The sequence below is a fragment of the Erinaceus europaeus genome, chromosome 11, assembly GCF_950295315.1.
Source record: "Erinaceus europaeus chromosome 11, mEriEur2.1, whole genome shotgun sequence".
Lineage (NCBI taxonomy): Eukaryota > Metazoa > Chordata > Mammalia > Eulipotyphla > Erinaceidae > Erinaceus > Erinaceus europaeus.
Genome location: NC_080172.1, coordinates 50988956 through 51010769, shown reverse-complemented (window position 1 = coordinate 51010769; position 21814 = coordinate 50988956). Strand labels below are relative to the sequence as shown.

The following is a 21814-nucleotide window of genomic DNA, read 5'->3' as shown; positions in this document are numbered from 1 at the left end:
ATATTACCCAGAGCCATCTACAAATTTAATGCTATCCCCATCAAGATCCCAAGCACATTTTTTAGGAGAATAGAACAAATGCTACAAATGTTTATCTGGAACCAGAAAAGACCTAGAATTGCCAAAACAATCTTGAGAAAAAAGAACAGAACTGGAGGCATCACACTGCCAGATCTCAAACTATATTATAGGGCCACTGTCATCAAAACTGCTTGGTACTGGAACATGAACAGACACACTGACCAGTGGAATAGAATTGAGAGCCCAGAAATGAGGCCCCACACCTATGGACATCTAATCTTTGACAAAGGGGCCCAGACTATTACATGGGGAAAGCAGAGTCTCTTCAACAAATGGTGTTGGAAACAATGGGTTGAAACATGCAGAAGAATGAAGCTGAATCACTGTATTTCACCAAATACAAAAGTAAATTCCAAGTGGATCAAGGACTTAGATGTTAGACCAGAAACTATCAGATACTTAGAGGAAAATATTGGAAGAACTTTTTTCCGCATAAATTTTAAAGACATTTTCAATGAAACGAATCCAATTACAAGGAAGACTAAGGCAAGTATAAACCTATGGGACTACATCAAATTAAAAAGCTTCTTCACAGCAAAAGAAACCACTACCCAAATCAAGAGACCCCTCACAGAATGGGAGAAGATCTTTACATGCCATACATCAGATAAGAGTTTAATAACCAACATATATAAAGAGCTTACCAGACTCAACAACAAGACAACAAATAACCCCATCCAAAAATGGTGGGAGGAATTGGACAGAATATTCACCACAGAAGAGATCCAAAAGGCCGAGAAACACATGAAAAAATGCTCCAAGTCTCTGATTGTCAGAGAAATGCAAATCAAGACAACAATGAGATATCACTTCACTCCTGTGAGAATGTCACACATCAGAAAAGGTAACAGCAGCAAATGCTGGAGAGGGTGTGGGGTCAAAGGAACCCTCCTGCACTGCTGGTGGGAATGTCAATTGGTCCAACCTCTGTGGAGAACAGTCTGGAGAACTCTCAGAAGGCTAGAAATGGACCTACCCTATGACCCTACAATTCCCCTCCTGGGGATATATCCTAAGGAACCCAACACATCCATCCAAAAAGATCTGTGTACACATATGTTCTTGGCAGCACAATTTGTAATAGCCAAAACCTGGAAGCAACCCAGGTGTCCAACAACAGATGAGTGGCTGAGCAAGTTGTGGTATATATACACAATGGAATACTACTCAGCTGTAAAAAATGGTGACTTCACCGTTTTCAGCCGATCTTGGATGGACCTTGAAAAAGTCATGTTGAGTGAAACAAGTCAGAAACAGAAGGATGAATATGGGATGATCTCACTCTCAGGCCGAAGTTGAAAAACAAGATTAGAAAAGAAAACACAAGTCGAACCTGAAATGGAATTGGAGTATTACACCAAAGTAAAAGACTATGGGGTGGATGGGTGGGTGGGGAGAATACAGGTCCATGAAAAATTACGAATGAAATAGCGGGGGTTGTATTGCTAAATGGGAATCTGGGGAATGTTATGCATGTAAAAAAAAAAAAGAAAAAAGAAGTAGAAACGCAAAGCAGAAATTGACTGAGTTTGGAGTATGGCACCAAAGTAAGAAAGCAGAAGTATACTAGAGTTTGCAGTGAGTACCTCCCTAATACTTCCTCTCCACTTTTCCAAGCTTTGGGTCCATGATTGCTCAACAATTTGTTTGGCTTTGTATGTTAACTCTCTTTTCAGTCACCAGGTTCCAGGTGTCATCAGGATGCCGGCCAGACTTCCCTGGATTGAAGAAACCACCAATGTGTCCTGGAGCTCAGCTTCCCCAGAGACCCATCCTACTAGGGAAAGAGAGAGGCAGACTGGGAGTATGGACCGACCAGTCAAAGCCCATGTTCAGCGAGGAAGCAATTACAGAAGCCAGACCTTCTACCTTCTGCAACCCTCAATGACCCTGGGTCCGTGCTCCCAGAGGGATAGAGAATGGGAAAGCTATCGGGGGAGGGGGTGGGATATGGAGATTGGGCGGAGGGAATTGTGTGGAGTTGTACCCCTCCTACCCTATGGTTTTGTTAATTAATCCTTTCTTAAATAAAAAATAAATAAAAAAGAATAAGTAAGGGCAGAAAGTACTCTAATAGTTGCCAGTGGATGAGAGAGTGACTGTTTTATTAGTGGGGTGATGAAGATCTCTTGGAATTAGATCATGGGGATTGTTGTTCAGCTATGCATAAACTGAGAAACTTTTATATACCAAAGTATATACCTTAAAACTATATTTCTTTTCTATGGGTTACATGTCAGAGATGCTTTTTTAATATTTGAAGTAACTTTCTAAAATCAACTTAAAATAATTGTTGTGGGGGCCAGGTGGTGGCACAACTGGTTGAGCATACATATTACAATGCGCAAGGACCCGGGTTCAAGCCCCTTTCCCGACCTGCAGGGGAAAGCTTTTCTAGGGTTGAGGCAATGTTGCCGCTGTCTCTCTGTCTCTCTTCCTCTCTATTACCCCATTTTCTCTTGATTTCTGGCTGTCTCTATCCAATAAATGAATAAAGATATTTAAAAAAAAAATATTTCTGACCTCCAAGGTTATCGCTGGAGCTTGGTAACTGCACCCAAATCTACAATTCCTGTTACCATTTATTTATTTTTGATAGGACAGAGAGAATTTGAGAGAGATAGGCAAGATAGAGAGGAAGAAAGAAAGATAGACACCTGCAAACCTGCTTCACTGCTTGTGAAGGTGAGGAGCAGGGGGCTTAAACAAGGATCCTTCTGGGGATCCTTACGCTTTGTACTATGTTCAGTTAACCCGGTACACCACCTCCCAACCCCTCAAAAAATTTTTTTAATTAAAAAAAAAGTTTTGAGGCCATGGAAGCCCAAAAAGAGGAATGATTAATTACATAGAGACCAGAGGTTTCATAAGGTGGTGTCCAACTTGGGTTCTATCTGTTTCTCTCTCAGAAGTGTTTTTGGTCCATGAGTGAGTGTGTAGTTGATTCTGAAGATAGCAGGAGTAGAGCATAGAGTTTCAGTCAGCAAGGTGGTGGTGGTATCTTCAGCTCTGATTTTGAGAGAAGTGTGTGGAGTGGAATGGCAGCAAGGAAAACACGTAGAAGAATGCAGCAGTAGAAATCGTGATGGGGACAGGGTGGTGGTGCACCTGGTTGAGTGCACACATTACAGTGCTCAAGGACCCAGATCCAAGCCCCCGCTCCCCACCTGCGGGGGGGGGGAGCTTCATGAGCACTGAAGCAGATCTGCAAATGTCTGTCTTTCTCCTTCTGTAATTGCCTTCCCCCCCCCCCCATTTCTCTCCTCTGGCCTATAAGATATGACCACTAGGAGTGGTGGATTCATAGTGCCGGCACAAAACTCCAATAATAACTCTGATGGCAATGGAAAAAAAAAAGACCATATCAGCTGGGAGGTGGGGATAAGAGTGGAGAAAGAAGAAAATGAAAAAGTAACTACAAATTTGGGGGCTTGGCTAGAAGGCAGTGTGACTGATGTCATGAGATTGAGGGAGGAACAGGGCTTGGGGAACAGGGCTTGCAGGTCCACTCTGGGTGTACTGAGAGGTAAGAGCCCGCGGGCACGGGACAATCAGGTAAAAAGGAAGGATACCCGCCAGGCATGTATTCACAGGACTGCCCTCAGAGAGGCAGGTAGAGATGGGGACTCAGGTATCCTTAGCACAAAGGTGGTAGTTTGAGAGGGCCAAATGACATCACCTGGGGGCCTGGGTCTCCTGTTTTGAAACACGACCAAAAGGAGAAGAAAAGACTTAAAGCAGTAGCTCGAAGACTAAGCAGAATCGGGGGGAAGGGCTCTGTGGTGGTGGCTTTGCTGTTTTGTTTTTGTTTTTCCTTGCCACCGGGGCTCCAGTCCTATTACTCCCAGCAGACTATTTTGTTGTTTTCAGAGGTGGGGGGGGTGAGAGAGAGAGAGACACCATAGCACTGCACCACCACCTGTGAAATTTCCCCATGCGTGGTGCTCCCATGTGGTGGCCAGGGGCTCAAACCCAGGTCCTCACATAGGTAAAGTGCATGCTCGACCAGGCAAGCCGTCTCCTGACCCAGGTGGTTTTGTTTTAAGACAGGAAATCAGAGGGTCCTTGGGAAACAAGCCACTGGAAAGAGGGGACTTGGAAGAAAAAGACAACTTATTTCCTGAGGCTAATGGACAAGAGTGGCATCATGTGGAGTGATGTGGGGAAGTTCTCACCATGTGACACAGTTTGCCAGACCAAGTGACAGGCTGGAGCATGATACACGTGGAGAAGCACCGAAAAGTCCAGCAGAGCTGGCCGGGTGGCTCCAAGCCCAGCTCACACAGTGTCTCAGCAGCATTCATTTAGCTGTTAGACCCTCCAGCTTTGCTGAGCATCCCCTCCTATAGTCAGACAATAGCTGCCATGGTTTGTGTGTAATCATGCTCCAAATGCCTGGCACCACGTCACATGTCTCTCACGGTCACACCAGGGGCAGGCATTGTCACCTCCACTTCTGGCATGAGGACACAAGCAGGCTCACCCAGGTCTGTCTATACAGCTAGTGAGTGGAGGGGTCAGGACTCAGGTAGTCCTGCCTGACTGCCCAGCCAGTTGGGTCTTCCTCTGTCAGCTTTCTTCTCTCTTCCTGAGGGTTCTCTCTCGTGTGCATTTCCTTCTTGGTGCCGTGTGTGTGTGTGTGTGTGTGTGTGTGTGTGTGTGTGTGTGTGTGTGTGTGTGTGTGTTGGTCTGCATAGTCACCTGAATATGAGCTTATTAATGTGAAGAAGAGAAAATGAGATAATCAGAGTATCCCTCTGGTATGCGCAACACTGAGAATCAAACTCCAGACGTCATGTTTGAAAGTCTGACGTTTTATCCACTGTGCCACCTCCAGGTACATCACTTGAACATCTTTATTTTTTATTTTATTTGCTTTGGATAGAGACAGAAGTTGAGAGGGGAGGGGAGATAGTGAGGAAGAGAGAGAGAGAGAGAGACCTGCAGCACTGCTTCACCACTAGTGAAGTTGCACCCCTGCCGGTGGGGTGGGGACCTGAACTTAAGTCCTTATGCACCACTCAACCAGGTGCATCACCACCTGGCCCGTCACATGAGTATCTTACACTGAGTGATATTCTTGTAAGACCTCATCTAGGGCATGGCACTTTAGGCAGAACTTTAAGGCTGGGCAGGATAGACAGACAGCTCCTCTGAGCTGTGCATTCCCCGTCGGTAGTGTCCCCCTTCAGTGGCTTCTGTGTTCTGCCTGTTTTGCCCCACTTACACCTTTTTTTAAATATTTATTTCCCTTTGTTGCTCTTGTTGTTTTATTGTTGTAGTTATTATTGTCGCTGTCATTATTGTTGGATAGGACAGAGAGAAATGGAGGAGGGGGAAGACAGAGGGGGAGAGAAAGACAGACACCTGCAGACCTGCTTCACCACCTGTGAAGCGACTCCCCTGCAAGTAGGGAGCCGGGGGCTTAAACCAGGATCCTTAGCTGGTCCTTGCACTTTGCACCACCTGCGTTTAACCCGCTGCGCTACTGCCCGACTTCCTTCCACTTACACTGTTTACTGCTGCTTAATGGTGAGGTGACCGCATATCCCAGAAGTCAGAGCCCTCCACCACCTGCTCTGTGTTTGGGAAGCATCCACCTGTGCTCTCCACTGGCAAGCCATCCAGTCTGCTAACTGCCCCTCTGCCTTCTCCCTCCCGCTCTGGCTCCGCACACCTAGCACATCTGCGAGGCCTACAGCCGGAACCCCGCCAGCATGCTGGAAGAGCAGATCGAAGGTGCCCGCCGGCGTGTCTCCCAGCTACAGCTGAAGATCCAACAGGAGACGGGCAGCTCTGTGGTGAGTGATAGCAGCCACGACTCCAGGAAAGGAGGAGAATAGGGGGAGAAGCGAGGACCAGGCTTCCTGAGTCAGACAAGGTGGGGCTCATGCTACACAGAGAAAACAGATGTTGTTATTCAGTACTGGAGAGACCAAGTTCTGACACCTGAACATGAGAACGGAAAAGAAAAGACTGTGTTCTACCTTCCAAGCACTTGCATTTGGGATGGAAAGAAAGAAACAGGGGCTGGCAAAATAGCTCCCTTATATTTTGCCTCATGCATGGACCAGGTTTGAGCCCAGCCCCCACTGTGTGTGTGTCCCTCTCCCTTGCCTCTGTCTAAAAAGAAAAGCAATAGATGCGTAGGATTGTCGGTTTGAGCCTGCTCTTCATCCAGTCCCTTCTGGTAGCTTCCTTATAGCTGACGTGAGTCCTCCACAGCCTCACCCTAACGTTCAGCTGGCAGCCTGCTCCCCTCCTCCTCAGCTAGGGGTCCTCTGTAAAGTCCTCATGGGGAAGGGCCATCAGCAGAAGGAGACCTAGGTAGAAGCTCCCAGGGAGGAGCCAGCCCCCTCTCTCTTCTAGTCAGGGACTCAGCTGTCTGTCCGTGCCCTTGATGTCTCGGCGAATTAAAAGTAACCCTCCAGGTCACCAAGAATAGTATTTCTTAGAGTTAGTAGAACTTATGCAGGGACTGTCTGATTTCTTCTTTAGAATGCTCAGATTAAAAGTGTCTGGAAGACACAAGCTAAATCTGTTCCCTTCAGTATCCCACAGGGCTCAGGGCTGCAATTCTGGGCTGCCACTATCTGGACTCACTAGTATGCAGATTCCTGGGCAAGGCGCTCAGCCCCCAGAAGCCTGGGTGTCCTCGCTCTGAGAAAGGAGGCTGCACCAGTACCTGTCCAGTGCAGTGGGGAGTGGGAGGGAGTGGAGATGTGCCCAGCTTGGGAGCATTGCCCTGAGACGTGGCTAGTCTAAACCACAGAGCCTGGCACCTACCCTGGCCGTCAAGTGTTTGTGTTGCTTGGACAAGTCCTTTAAGCTCTCTGAGCTTTTGTCTTCACTTGCAATGTGGGAGTACTATGTTGCCTCAGAGTTGTTGAATGACTAAAAGACATGTAGACAGGTCTTTGATAAAGAAAAGGCTCGGAAGTCGGTAGCGCAGCGGGTTAAGCGCAGGTGGCACAAAACGCAAGGACTGTCATAAGGATCTCGGTTCGAGCCCCCGACTCCCCACCTGCAGGGGAATCACTTTATAAGCAGTTCTTCTTCTTCTAGCGTTTGCCCTTCTTCTGTAGCCAGTCAACAGCGTCAGGTTGAGCCTGATGTAAAGTTTCGAGACCTCCTTTGAATCTGGAGAGGTGGCAGTCGTTGACTATGTGGGTCATAGTCTGTCTGTAGCCGCAGGGGCAGTTCGGGTCATCTCTGGCTCCGCAGCGATGGAACATAGCGGCGCACTGGCCATGGCCTGTTCGATAGCGATTGAGGAGGGCCCAATCATAACGTGCTAGGTCAAAGCCGGGTTGACCCTCACAGGGGTCTGTGATGAGGTGTTTGTTCTTTACCTCAGCTGACTGCCAACTCTGTTTCCAAGAGTCTGGAACAGAGAAGTTCAGTGTAGGCGTAGGGGACCAGATTGGGTGACGAGACGTCAAGCATTGGACAGGGTGGGCAAAGATATCCGCGTATATTGGCAGGTCCGGTCGAGCGTAGACATGGGAAATGAACTTAGATGATGCCGCATCCCGACGAATATCTGGCGGGGCGATGTTGCTAAGAACTGGCAGCCATGGAACCAGGGTGGAACGGATGGTTCCAGAAATTATCCTCATGGAGGAATATAATTTGGAATCGACCAAGTGGACACGGGGGCTACGGAACCATACTGGGGCACAGTATTCTGCAGTGGAATAGCATAATGCCAGAGATGATGATCGTAGTGTGGAAGCGCTCACGCCCCATGAGGAGCTGGCCAGTCTTGCAATGATGTTATTCCTCGCGCCCACCTTTGCTGCAGTTTTTATGAGATGTTCGTGAAATGACAGAGTGCGATCGAGAGTAACGCCAAGATAGACTGGCTGGGCTTCATGCCGGATTCTCGTATCGCCAAGCTGCACATTAAGTTCTCGCGAGGCCGAGAAGCAGTGAAGCAGGTCTGCAGGTGTCTGTCTTTCTCTCCCCCTCTCTGTCTTCCCCTCCTCTCTCCATTTCTCTCTGTCCTATTCAACAACGACAACAATAATAACTACAACAGTAAAACAACAAGGGCAGCAAAAGGGAATAAATAAATATTTTTTAAAAAGAAAAAAATTATAAAAAATAAAAGAATAAGGCTCTAGAGCTGGCAAAATATCTCACATGGATAGTGCACAGCTTTGCCATATGTGCAACCCCGGTTTGAGCCCTGCCCCCAGCAAACTGAAGAACTGTGGTTCTTTCTCACTCTCTCTGCTTCTTTGTCTTTATATTTAAAAAATAAATAAATAAAAGTCTGTCTACACCATTCCTTCCTTGTTCTGCCCTAGCCCAGCACCTTCAGTCCCCCTTAAAGAGCATTACAACCTGCAATGTGTTACAAGCCTTACATATCCTGACCACCTCTAGTCCAGCTCATGCAGCAGATGCTTTAAGGGCCAGTGAACTGTTAGAATTTCACAGGAGTCAGTCGGTAGCGCAGCAGGTTAAGTGCGCATGGCGCTAAGTGCAAGGACTGGCATGAGGATCCCAGTTGGAGCCCCTGGCTCCCCACCTGCAAGGGAGTCGCTTCACAAGCGGTGAAGCAGGTCTGCAGGTGTCTTTCTCTCCCCCTCTTCTTCCCTTCTCTCCTTTTGTCTTTCCCCCCTTCTCTCCTTTTCTCTCTGTCCTAGTCAACAATGGTGACATCAATGATAACTACAACAATAAAACAACAAGGGCAACAAAAGGGAATAAATAAATATTAAAAAAAAAAAAAAAAAGAATTTCACTAATGGTAGAGCACTCTTTTGCCACTAGGGGTCACCATCCCCCTCACTCTGTACAAAAGGAGCTGAGCTCTTCTAGTTGGGCACTTCTAGGGCAGTGAAGCAGAAGCAGAAGAGGCCACAAAGTGCAAACAAACACTACCTGCTGGTACCGAGGAGAGGGTGGTTGGAGGAAGGAAGCAGCAGGGAGTCTGCCTACCCTCTGGACCTTTCATTTTTAGGACATTCTTCCACTCTGTGGGGACCTCAGCCAGCGAGCCCAGGAAGGTAAGTCCTTATTAGCCCTATTCTCACTGCCATAGCTCCAGTCCACACTTCTTCTCTACTGTCCCTGCCTCAGGGAGCAAATTCAGAGAGAGAAAATGCTTGGCACCTGCCACAGGTGTCTGACCCAACAACACTGAGGAGATGAGAGCCAGGGCCGTGGGGTGAGGACCCCCAGCCAGCAGCTTGCCTACCAGCTCCCAGCACTCAGGGGCTCAGAGGTGCACTCAGAGGAAGAAATGAATGAGTCAGAGAGGGTAAGGGTATGTGGAGAAGTGCCCAGAATCAAGACTCTTCCTTGCTCCTGGCCTCAGCTCCCTCCTTACCATGTTAGCTCTTTTCTTGGCAGGCCGACTCTCCCTGGATTCCCAGGAGGGGGACAGCGGCTTGGACTCCGGGACAGAGCGCTTTTCTTCCCTCAGCCAGGTGAGTGTCAGCGGGGCAACCTTGTTCCAAGTCCCATGTTCCCTGTTCCTTCCCTCTTCCTGAAAACCTGTTGCTCATGGGCTGTGCCCTGCCTGCTGGCTGCCACCTGTTTCTCCTGCAATTCCAGCTGCAAGGATTTAGTTTCTGTGCTCAGGGTTCCCAAACAGGTTTCATAAACATCCTGCATGCAGAATCCTCACATTGCTGTTATATAAAGAGGACGGTGGAGAGAGAGACCATGTCATGAGCAAGCCTTGAGTATAGGTAGCAGAGGCATAAACTGTCTAATACACATTTCATCCTGCCTACAAATAGCATCTTCATAGATGGTTCCAGTTGGTCCAGCCTAATAAGAATCATCAGCCTCTTTCTTTACCACAGACTTTTTTGTATTTGTTTATTCTCACTGGGGCTCCAGTACTCTGGGTGGACTTTTTCAGACACAGAGGCAGAAGCAGAGAGAGAGAGAGAGAACGAAACCACGGAACTGAAGCATCCTCCGGTGCGGTGGGGGCGGGGCTCGGGTCTAGGTCTCGCACATGGCAAAGCAGTACACTGTCCAGGAAAGCTATTTCCTAGGCTCAGGTCTTTGTGTATGTGGTTAACTCATTTTTTTTGAGAGTGGTCAAAATAATTTCAGATTTTGTCCCAAAATAGTTACATTTGTCTGAATAAACTGTAAATGTAAACATAAAAATAAGGGGGCCGGGCAGTGGCACACTGGGTTAAGTGCACATAGTACAAAGCACAAGGACCTGTGCAAGGATCCTGGTTTGAGCCCCTGGCTCTCCACCTGTAGGGGAGTGTGGGGGGGCACTTTACAAGCAGTGAAGCAGGTATACAGATAGCTATCTACCTCTCTCCTTCCCCTCCCCTCTCAGTTTCTCTCTGCCATATACAGTAAAACGGGGGAGGGGGGAGTAGCCACCAGGAGCAGTGGATTTGTAGTGCAGGCACCGAGCTCTAGTGATAACCCTGGATGCGGAAAAATAAATAAATAAAAATAAAGAGTCAGCCAGGAGATAGCTCATCTGGTAGGGTGCACACTCTACCATGCACGGCACTAGTATGTCTCCTATCTGAAAATAAAAAGAGAAGGAAAATCTGCCAGGAACAGTAGAATCACCCATGTGTTGTACCCTCAAGGCCTCAGCAAAACCCTCCGTAAAATTTAAAATAAGAGTCATAGAGGGGGCCAGGCAGAGGTACACCAATTGAGTTCATGTTACCAATTAGGACCCAGATTCAAGCCCCTGGTCCACAGCTGCAGGTGTCTTTCTCTCCCCCTGCCACCCCGTCTCCTTTTCCCCTCTAAATGTCTCTATCCTATCAAATAAAAAAATAAATAAGAAGAAATATTTTAAGAAGAGTCAATAAATGGGGAGTCGGGCGGTAGCGCAGCAGGTTAGGCGCACGTGGCGCAAAGCGCGAGGACCAGCGTAAGGATCCCGGTTCCAGCCCTCGGCTCCCCACCTGCAGGGGAGTCGCTTCACAGACGGTGAAGCAGGTGTGCAGGTGTCTGTCTTTCTCTCCCCCCTCTGTCTTCCCCTCCTCTCTCCATTTCTCTCCGTCCTATCCAACAACAACATCAAGAACAACAATAAAAAAAAACGACGAGGGCAACAAAAGGGAATAAATAAATAAATATTTTTAAAAGAGTCAATAAATGAAGTAATAGTGATGCTAGCAGAATGTTTACTTAGCCAGATAAATGTGTAAGTAGTTGAAAACCTAATTTGAAGTCCCAACTCCTCTAGCTCTTAGCTGAGGGAAGATGATAGATGTTTGTGAGAAGACTCCATGGCAGGAGAAACACCAAGAAGTGACATTGTCCTGAGGGAGGCAGCCTGGGCAGTGATGAAGGCTATGGGTCTTGGGCTGAGTCCAGGAAGCCCCACTACTAGCGGTCTTGCCTTCAGCAGGTCTCATAACCTCTCCAAGTTGCCACCTTTTTGTGTGACAAGTGGGAAGAATAGCAGTACCTCTGGGGAGGGCTAATGAGCTGATAGCACCCCAGGGCGAGTCACACTGTGCAGGAAGCAGCCAGTTGACAGTTGCTGTGAGTGTGGTCACTACCACCCATCAAGCCCAGCCCTGAGAACCTTCCCGCTGAGTGTCCTCACAGGCTTCTCATTCCTCCAGTCACTGATGAACCGAAACTCAATACTGTCAGACCCTGGACTGGACAGCCCTCGCACCTCACCTGTGATCATGGCCAGGGTGGCCCAGCACCACAGGCGGCAGGGCTCTGACGCACCTGTCCTTCCCGCCAGCGACCAGGTGAGTGCATGCCCAGAGAAGCCTGCAGCTCCTCTCCTCTCAGACAATCTGCACATGCTCCTGCCTCTTCTCCTCACTTCCTCCTCTTCTAGATTTATCTGTATATTATTTTGAGAGGGAGTTTCTTAGTGATTTATTCACTTATGAGAGAGAGAAAGAGATAGAACCAGTGCATCATTCTGGTACATATGATGCTGGGATTAAACTCAGGGACTCAAGGTTACAAATCTGGTTCTTTACCTGCCTGGCATACTATCTCCCAGGTGGCATGGTTCTAGTCTTTTGATAATAATATATGTTGGTAAGAGCATAGGGAGAGCTCGCTGTGCATGAAACTACTGGCAGTGGGATGTGGAATCACAGGGAATGCTCCCTATGTTCCCTTTCTTTTACCTCATTCTTCAGCATTTGACTTTTTTTTTTTTTTTTTTTTTTTTTTTTTTTTAATTTTATTTATTTATTCCCTTTTGTTGCCCTTGTTGTTTTATTGTTGTAGTTATTATTGTTGTTGTTGGATAGGACAGAGAGAAATGGAGAGAGGAGGGGAAGACAGAGAGGAGGAGAGAAAGATAGACACCTGCAGACCTGCTTCACCGCCTGTGAAGCGACTCCCCTGCAGGTGGGGAGCTGGGGTTCGAACCGGGATCCTTATGCCGGTCCTTGTGCTTTGCGCCACCTGCGCTTAACCCGCTGCACTACAGCCCGACTCCCAGACTTTTTTTTTTTACTATAACATTTAGCTTTTTTTTTATTTAAAATTTTTTATTTATTTTTATTTTGTATTTATTTATTTTCCCTTCTGCTTCCCTTGTTGTTTAACATTGTTGTAGTTATTGATGTTATTATTGTTGGATAGGACAGAGAGAAATGGAGAGAGGAGGGGAAGACAGAGGGGGAGAGAAAGACACCTGCAGACCTGCTTCACCGCCTGTGAAGCGACTCCCCTGCAGGTGGGGAGCCGGGGACTCGAACCGGGATCCTCCACTGGTCCTTGCACTTTGCACCAAGTGTGCTTAACCCGCTGCGCCACCACCCGACTCCCATATTTAGCTTTTGTATAGGGTTATCAAAAAAGTCATGACACATTTTTTGTATCAAAAAGGATAAAAAATATATATATCATGACTTTTCCAACAGCTCAATAATTAGGAAAACTGCATTTATAAAGACTTACAAGAAGAAGAAAAAAAAAACACCTTGAGAGACACGCCAGAGAAAACAAAAGACCTAGTCCTTTTTTTATTCCCTTTTTTTGCCCTTGTTGTTGTTTTTTTTGTTGTTTTGTTTTTTAAATTTTTTTTTATTTATTTATTCCCTTTTGTTGCCCTTGTTCTTTTATTGTTGTAGTTATTATTGTTGTTGTCATTGTTGGATAGGACAGAGAGAAATGGAGAGAGGGAGGTCAAGACAGAGAGGAGGAGAGAAAGATAGACACCTGCAGACCTGCTTCACCGCCTGTGAAGCGACTCCCCTGCAGGTGGGGAGCCGGGGTTCGAACCGGGATCGTTATGCCGGTCCTTATGCTTTGCGCCACCTGCGCTTAGCCTGCTGCACTACAGCCCGACTCCCAGCCCTTGTTGTTTTTTATTGTTGTCCTCGTTATTGGGTAGGACAGAGAGAAATAGAGAGAGGAGAGGAAGACAAAGAAGGGGAGAGAAAGACAGACACCTGCAGACCTGCTTCACCACCTGTGAAGTGACTCGCCAGCAGGTGGGAAGCCGAGGCCTTGAACCTGGATCCTTACGCCGGTCCTTGTGCTTTGCGCCACCTATGCTTAACCCATTGCGCTACCGCCTGACTCACTAGTCATTTTTTTTTTTTGAGACCTCGTCCTTTTAAGCTTCAGCAGTCAGAGGGCATCAGTGGCCAGGAGTAGAATGAGAAAGACAGACCCTCATGTTCTGTGACTCAGTAGCACTGGCTTGGAGTCTGTAACATCCAGAGCAAAGAAGGAGGGAGGAGTCTCGAGGGGAGGGCTGCCAAGAAAAGCCCTTTGACAACAGGGAGACAGCATAGCAGAGAGTTGGCTACAAGAAGTCCCAGAATCACTCCCCTGCACCTTGTTAGAGAAATGGTGAACTAAAGCAAATGTTGAAAGCTCAAGGAACCCTTAGGTGTCCAGTGAAGCATCTGAAAAGGTAGTGCAGACTGACATCTCCTGTCACATCTGATCAATAGCTAGTGTTTCAGTGACTGTCAGTTCATTATTAAAATTGGCACAGTGGCCAGGGAGGTGAGACAGTGCCTAGAGCACTGAACTTGAAAGCATGAGTTCCGAGTTCAGTTCCCAGCATCACATGTGCCAGGGTGATGCTCTGTTTCTCTCTTTCTCTTGTGTTTGTTTGTTATCTGTTTGTTTGTTTGTTTGTTGTTTTCTGGCATAAAAGGGCAGGCTAAGCTGAGAAGTTTGGACTTTAAGCTTTTGGTTGTTGCTTATTTTTTCTCTCTCTCAATTGTTGCTTGTTTGAAGAATGAGAGACCAGAGCACCACTCTACTTTGGCATATAGAGTGCCTAGTATCAAACGTAGAGCCTCAGCACCCAAGTCTTACATTCTATCCACTGAGCTGCTTCCTAGCCACAGAAGTTTGGGTTTATTTATTTATTAAGAGATTCTGATTATTAGCAAGAGATGATCAAGACCAGGTTCAGGCCCAGCTCCCACTGCATTAAAGGAAGCTTTTGGTGCTGTAATGTATTTCTCTCTCTCTCTCTCTCTCTTTCTGTCAGGGAGATAAAAGGAGAGAGAGAGAAAGAGAGAACATCAGAGCATCATTCTGGCACATGCAATGCTGAGATTGAATTTAGAACCCCTGGCTTACAAGTTCAACTCTTTATCCATTGTGCTAGTTCTCAGGCCACTGGATAATGATGGCAATTTAATTTTAACCATTTTAACCAGAACACCACTCAGCTTTGACTACTGGTGGTGCCAGGGATTGAACCTGGGACCTTTTGTGCCTTAGGCATGAAAGTCTGCTGCATTATAGATGATACTCTTCTCCCCAACCCAGATGTCTGAATTTTAATTCACCCCAGAGATCTACCCTAGAGTGTGAGGCAGGCAAGGAAAGTAGCAGGAGCTGCCGGAGGACTACCAGCCTTCTAGCCCCAGGTGGCTGTGGGCCCTCCTCCAGCAGAGCTCAGATTTGTTCACTCAGAGGTTGGCACTGGGGTAGGTGCAAGACTTGGAGGCTGTACAGCGGGCTGGGGGCAGCTGTTTAGAACAGAGGCCCGACCTGACAATCTAACGGGAGCCAGAGTCTTTTGTCAGCTGACAGCCCTCCACAGATCTGTTGCAAGCACTCTCTCACTTCCCATCCTGGGAGCCCTGTGACCCGCCGCCCTGCCCCACCCAGCCACTATACTTCCGGCGAGTGACAGTGCTTGCTTCTGCTCACTGGGGTTCAGGGAGGAGCGGAGCAGCATTCCTCTCCAGTGCTGGGCTGCTCTACTTCGCTGAGAGTGGGGAGCCCTACTCGCTGACCTTTTCTCTGACCTACTCTCTCCCCAGGCTGCAGAGCAAAGCCCAAAGCCTTTAATTATTGGCCCAGAGGAAGATTATGATCCAGGTTATTCCAACAATGAGGTAACAGTCTCCTGCATTCTTCCTCTCATTCCTCTGCCTTGCTGCCCTCCGCCCCTACATTCACCTTTCAGTAACTGTGCCTGGCCGGCGCCAGCTGTGAGGGAGGGGCATCAGTGGGAGCCACAGCTTATAAGTGAGGAAGACAGTGCTGCAGGGGCAAAGCCATGGCACTCAGCCTCCCCCTCCTGCTACCTTCCAGAGTGACATCATATTCCAGGATCTGGAGAAACTGAAGTCTCGGCCAGCTCATCTGGGAGTGTTTCTTCGTTATATCTTCTCTCAGGCAGACCCCAGTCCACTGGTAAGTCACACTCCCAGTCTTTTATGTCTTTAAAAAGGCAAACAGACAACAACAACAAAAAAATATTAATCTGTTTACTAAGAGAGAGAGAGAGATCAGAAGATTGCTCAGCTGTGGCCTCCGTAAGAAAAGCATAAGGAAGGCTAGTGAAGTAGTTCACTTAGATGGTGCTTTGCCATGTGTACAACTGAGGTTTGAGCCCAGTGAAAGAAGAAAGCTTCAGTGCTGTGGTCTCTTAAAAAGAAAAAAAAAACCATCAGGGAGGGGCAGGGGATAGATAGCATAATGGTTATGTAGAGACACTCATGCCTAAGGCTTCTGAGTCTCAGGTTCAGTCCCCTACACCATCATAAGCCAAAGCTGAGCACTGCTGGGGGAGGCGGGGTCAGAGAGAAATGGAAAGAACCAGACCAGGAAGCAGTTCTTTCTCAGGTGTTTGTTAGAAAGGTAGGTGACTCTGTGGTGACCCTTGTAAATATACTGTTTCTACAAGAGGACTTGACAGAGGCATCGGGATGGTGGAAGGTCTTGATTCTGAAGGTTATGATAAGAGGGAACATGAGACAGAAGACACAGAACCCCAGGACCACACTCAAAGCCAGTAACTTCTCTGGCTTTCTCTGTACTGTGACTTAGAAAGGAGAGGGGCTGTTGTGTACTTCGGAATGAACTACTTAGCCAAGACACGAGCTACTCACTTTTCTCTTTGACGAGACAGCGCCATTAGAAGTCGGACTCCATACCTGCTTGCTCAGTGGGTATTTGCTGAGCACCTGCTTATAAGTCCTCACTGCTAGGAGCTCTGAAGTCTTCCTGAATGAAGAAGACATAAACAGCACATACAGAGAGGGAACTCAGAGACTTTAAAAATGCTCTGTATAGGGAGTCGGGCGATAGCACAGCGGGTTAAGTGCAGGTGATGCAAAGCACGCATAAGGATCCCAGTTCGAGCTCCCAGCTCCCCACCTGCAGGGGAGTCGCTTCACAGGCGGTGAAGCAGGTCTGCAGGTGTCTTTCTCTCCCCCTCTGTCTTCCCCATCTCTATCGATTTCTCTCTGTCCTATCCAACAACGACGACAATAATAATACTACAACAATAAAAAACAACAAGTTCAACAAAAAGGGAATAAATAAATTTTTTTTAAATGCTCTGTATATTATGCAAAAGGCTTTTATGCCTGAGGCTCTGAGACCCCAGATTCAATCCCCAGCACCACCATCAGCCGGAGCTGAGCAGAGCTCTGGTTTAGCAAATAACTTCTTCTAGCGTTTGCCCTTCTTCCGTAGCCAGTTAAATGGCTAATTAAGTGACTGGGATCCATGTAGATTCAGTCGGCTAGGAAGGATCGTCAGTTTCCCCAATGAATGGGTACTCACGGGATGTACCACGAGAAGGTCGATCCAATGCACCCCAAATAACTGAGAGAAGGGAAAGAGAGGAAGAAAATGTCTGAAACAACACAGCACACAGACAAGTGTGCAGAGAAGGTGCAGTGTGAGGGGTGACTGTTGGAGATGGGCGTGTTGGACGGGGCCTCACTGCAGGGTTCTAAACACTCAAAGCCAAAGTTTCTGTTACCTCTGCTGACATTTTTGAACTATGGAATTCTCTCCCCACCCTCCCCTTTTAAAGATTTATTTTACTTCATATGAGAGTTCCATGTGAGGAGTTGAAACCAGAGCATTGCCCCTAGCACATGCGACATCATTAGTCAAACCAAAGTCCTCAGGCATGCGAGTCCTGCACTCTGCCAGCTGAGCTCATTGCTTGGCTGTGCTATGGGATCTTTTCCCTGGGGGTTTGGTGTGTGTACTGGAGGGTGCTGAGCTGCATCCCACACAGAAATGGATGCTAAAGACACCTCTGCTCATGTAAAATAACTCCAGGGGCTGGCATGCGGTTCACCAGGTAGATTGCACATATCCCCATATATAAGGACCCAGGTTAGCATTTGGGAGCACCTGGAGGCCATGCTAGGGGGTGAGGGTAGGTGAGGTATAGAGAGTTTCACAGGTGGCGGAATGGTGCTACAAGTGTCTCTCCTCTGCCTCTCACCATCTCTCTAAGAAAGAAGAGGTGTGGGGGGCACAGGAGGACTGCCATGAGCTGTGGAGTCTTGTGGGCAGATACTAAGCCCCAGTAATAACCCTGGTAGCAAAATAATAAAATAAAATTCCAAACACAGATACCTTCTAGGAGTTGGAGTGAAGTCATCCTTAGGGGAGAACCGCTGCTCTAACCTGTTTTGTCTCTCCTCTTAGCTTTTCTACTTGTGTGTGGAAGTTTATCAGCAGACAAGCCTCAAGGATTCCCGAAGTTTGGGCAAGGACATCTGGAATATTTTCCTAGAGAAAAATGCGGTAAGATTATCACAGGTTGTAGTACAACCTTATTCTCTTTGAATCACTCAAGAGGCAAAGCAAAACTTCAGAATTCAGATCAAGTGGCAATAGTTCTTAGAAGTGCTTACTGTGGACCGTTCAAGATTCTGTCCCTAGCTCTGCTTTAAAGAGTGCTTGCTCTATTCCTCTTTGTTCCACATCCAACAAGGTAGTTTATGCTTTGTATCTCTACATGTTTGGAGAAAGAAAGCAGTTGCATGGCATTCTAATAAATTTCCCTAGAATTGGTGTCTTGGGCCCTCCCCGCACCCTACCCCCCTAATTCTTACAACAAAACCATAAACTGATCTGGCTGGGTCAGCTGAAGAAGTGCCCAGGTTTCTGAGGTACATGGACCCCAGGATGCTTCTAGGCCCTGCCTACAGGGGGGCAGTTCCCATCCTGGACTTATCTGATTAGCTGAACAAGCTCCAAGATGACTTTATTCACCTGGCAGTAAGCTGCTAAGATCATGAAATTAAGACTCACACTGTTGCTTTTCAAGACACTTTGGGGACTTAATAAAGGGACTGACAATGGCTCCCTATTGGTTGCTGTGGAGTCACCCCATAACCAGCTACCAGAAGTTGGGGCCAGGGGGAGAGAGCAGAAGGCAGACACTGAGCTCAGTGTAAGACTTGGTGACATCACTTTAGCTTCACTCTGGAAAGAAGTGGGGGAGCAGACCATCAAACAGCCTAATAAAGATCGCTCCCTTGCTATCAGATGACTACCTTTCCAGACAAACTGATGTTCTTGAGATAAAAGCAGAGGGCTGGGAAGACAGCATAATGGTTATGCAAGGGTGCTGGATGGTAGCACAGAGGGTTAAGCGCACATGGCGCAAAGCGCAAGGACCAGCACAAGGATCCCAGTTCAAGCCCACCTGCAGGGGAGTCACTTCACAAGCGGTGAAGCAGGTCTGCAGGTGTCTATTTTTTCTCCTCCTCTCTGTCTTCCCCTCCTCTCTCAATTTCTCTCTGTCCTATCCAACAATGACGACAGCAATAGCAACAACAATAATAATAACAGCAATGATAACAAGGGCAACAAAAGGGAAAAAAATAGTCTCCAGAAGCAGTGGATTTGTAGTGCAGACACCAAGCCCCAGCAATAGCCCTGGAGGCAAATGTACATATATATATATATATATGATTATGCAAAAGGCCACCATAAGCCAGAGCTGAGCAATGAATGCTCTGGTAAAGAAAATAAATAGGAGGGTCGGGCGGTAGCACAGTGGGTTAAGTGCACATGGCATGAAGCGCAAGGATTGGCGCAGGGATCCCAGTTCGAGCCCCTGGACCCCCACCTGCAGGAGGGTTGCTTCACAGGCAGTGAAGCAGGTCTGCAGGTGTCTACCTTTCTCTGTCTTCCCCCTCTCTCGATTTTTCTCTGTCCTATCCAACAACAATAATAATAACAACGACGATAAGCAACCAGGGGGAAAACAGAAAATAAATAAGTAAAAACAGCAGAAAACTACACATACCACCCTCAGACTCTCACCCCAGCTTGTCCTTAGCCTGAGACCCCACTTCTCAGAAGTCCTAGCCTACAGCTGTGGTCTGCACACTAGAGATTCGAGGTGGGTGGAACAGATGGGGGTGTGAGGCTTCTAGGAGTTGGGGTGCTCTGCCTGAGCCTCTGTATCTCATGGGTGTGGCCCTTACCACTTCTCCCCATCTCCTTTTCTGTAGCCTCTGAGGGTGAAAGTCCCGGAGATGTTACAGGCTGAAATTGGTAAGTTGCTTTACTGCTTCCTTCTTGTCCCAGGTCCCCAAAAAGCTCCATATACAGAGAAGACAGTCCCTGTGTTTGTCCTCTGATAAAGGAAGAGAGGGGTGGGCCCTGCCTGGGAGCATAGTCCACTGGTGTGAATTAGCGTAGATGAACAGGCCTTTTAGGAGACCTGGGCTTGTTCCTGACAGCCTCCCATGACCTCTGGGGCCCAAGTTGGTTCATCTGTACTAAGAACTGAGAGCTGACTTGAGGATTCCTAGCCTACTCAACACTCAGAATCTCGTGAGGAGCTCTGAAAAGTACAAAGCTAGGGCTTGACTCCATCCTCCTTTCAGCATCAAGCTCTCCAGACTGTCCTCATTTTCTTTTGTACCACAACATGAGCACTCTGCTAGGTGTGCCACCTCCTGGCCCCTTATTTTCAATTTGTTTTAAGAAATTTGTTCTTTTGAAAAAGAGAAGAGAGATACCACAGCACTCCCCTCCCACCCCATCCCCCATGCTGTCCATGGTGCTCCCATATGTCACCCAACTTCATACACAGAAAAGTGTGTGTTCTACACCTTCCCCTGCCTTTTTTTTTTTTTTTTTTTTTTAGTTTGTGGTGTTTATTTCTTTTGGAGTGGGGGCCAGGGATCAAACCTAGGACTCCATACACACAAGGCAGGCACAGTGCCCTTGAGCTCCATCCCAGCCTCTACACTGGGGTGTGGAGGTCTCCACTGGGACTTCTACACAGCTCCACCAGCCCAGCCGCTGTGAGCTCTGCACTAACCATGAGAGTAGCACACACAGAAGGGTGCTCCTGCCCCCAAGGGGCAGGGAAGGGGGTTGGCACCAGAGGGCAGGCATGGGCACTTCCTGGAGGAAGATCATTCACTCACAGCTGTCCTCAGAAGGCGGTCCCCGAAGCTCAGGTAACAGGGAGGCAGCTTGAGGCAGTAGCCAGCCCAGCCTACTGGGAGTGGGTTTCCTGGGAAGCGCTGGCCTCTAGCAGTCCTGTGAGCATGTCCTGGGGCAGCAGGGGGAGAGCAGACACTGGCCATCAGAACCTTCATCTTGAACGGGCTTCACTCCATGGAGTTTAGGCCTCCCAGGAGTCCTTGCACTTGGATGTCAGGGCTCCAAGAGGGACCTGGTGGGCACAGGCCTCCTCAGAGCTGACTAGAAGCTAGAAGCCCACTCACCTGCCGGGGAGCTGAATAGCTATGGGGTGCTCTACAGACAGGCTCTCCCCACCCCAGTTCCACATACCTCTGTCCTCTTGGTTCTGCAGACTTGCGCCTGCGGAATGGTGAGGATGTCCGAGGCTCTCTGTGCGACGCCCAGGAGGCAGCCATGCCTGAGATCCAGGAGCAGATCCTAGACTACAGGTTCCTTAGTCCCACCCCAGCCGCCGCCTGCCACTCCCACACCCCCACCTCCATGGTAACTCATGGTTCATCTGCTCCTCTGACTCAGGACAAAGCGCACCCTGGGGCTAGGCAGCCTGTATGGTGAGAATGACCTGCTGGACCTGGATGGGGACCCTGGCCGGGAGCGCCTCATAGCTGAGAAGCAGCTTGCAGCCCTGGGGGACATCCTGTGAGTGTCAAGTCCCTCTCTTACCTGCGAATGCGCCACACAGACCAACAGCATGTGTGGTCTCTCCTGAGCTCTCGCCCTCTGCTTCCTGCTAATTCTCCTGTGCCTGAAGATGAGGGTTCCTGCCTTCCTGGTACTGAACTTAGTGGGCTCTTCTCTCCCCAATCCTGGCCCTTCTGGCTCTCCTCCCTCCTGCCTTCTAAGATCATAACCCAGCAGGAAGAACTGGAACACCAGCTACTGCTTGCAGCAGAAGGCTAGGCCAACTTGGCTGATGAAGTGTCACAGGTTGGTGGGGGGACACTGTGGGGACACTTCCAGGCTGGAGGTGGATTTGACCCCTGCTGCTTCTCCATTGAGTGGGTATGGCACCTTGGTCAAGCCGTGTCATCTGTCACATGCTACTGGGAAACTA

The 21814-nt window shown here is 48.2% G+C and overlaps 1 protein-coding gene across 11 annotated transcripts in view; it reads left to right on the top strand.

The window, feature by feature from the left end:
- The window catches only part of ARHGEF11 (Rho guanine nucleotide exchange factor 11), a 127083-nt gene that overhangs the window by 78259 nt on the left and 27010 nt on the right, over positions 1-21814 (top strand). For all 11 annotated transcript variants that reach the window (XM_060201651.1, XM_060201645.1, XM_060201650.1 and 8 more), the window contains exons 8-17: positions 5763-5882; positions 9053-9098; positions 9445-9521; positions 11664-11801; positions 15315-15389; positions 15589-15690; positions 17953-18051; positions 19773-19815; positions 21092-21188; positions 21277-21399. In XM_060201651.1, coding sequence (XP_060057634.1) covers positions 5763-5882; positions 9053-9098; positions 9445-9521; positions 11664-11801; positions 15315-15389; positions 15589-15690; positions 17953-18051; positions 19773-19815; positions 21092-21188; positions 21277-21399 — 920 coding nt within the window. The remainder of the gene's footprint in view (positions 1-5762; positions 5883-9052; positions 9099-9444; positions 9522-11663; positions 11802-15314; positions 15390-15588; positions 15691-17952; positions 18052-19772; positions 19816-21091; positions 21189-21276; positions 21400-21814) is intronic.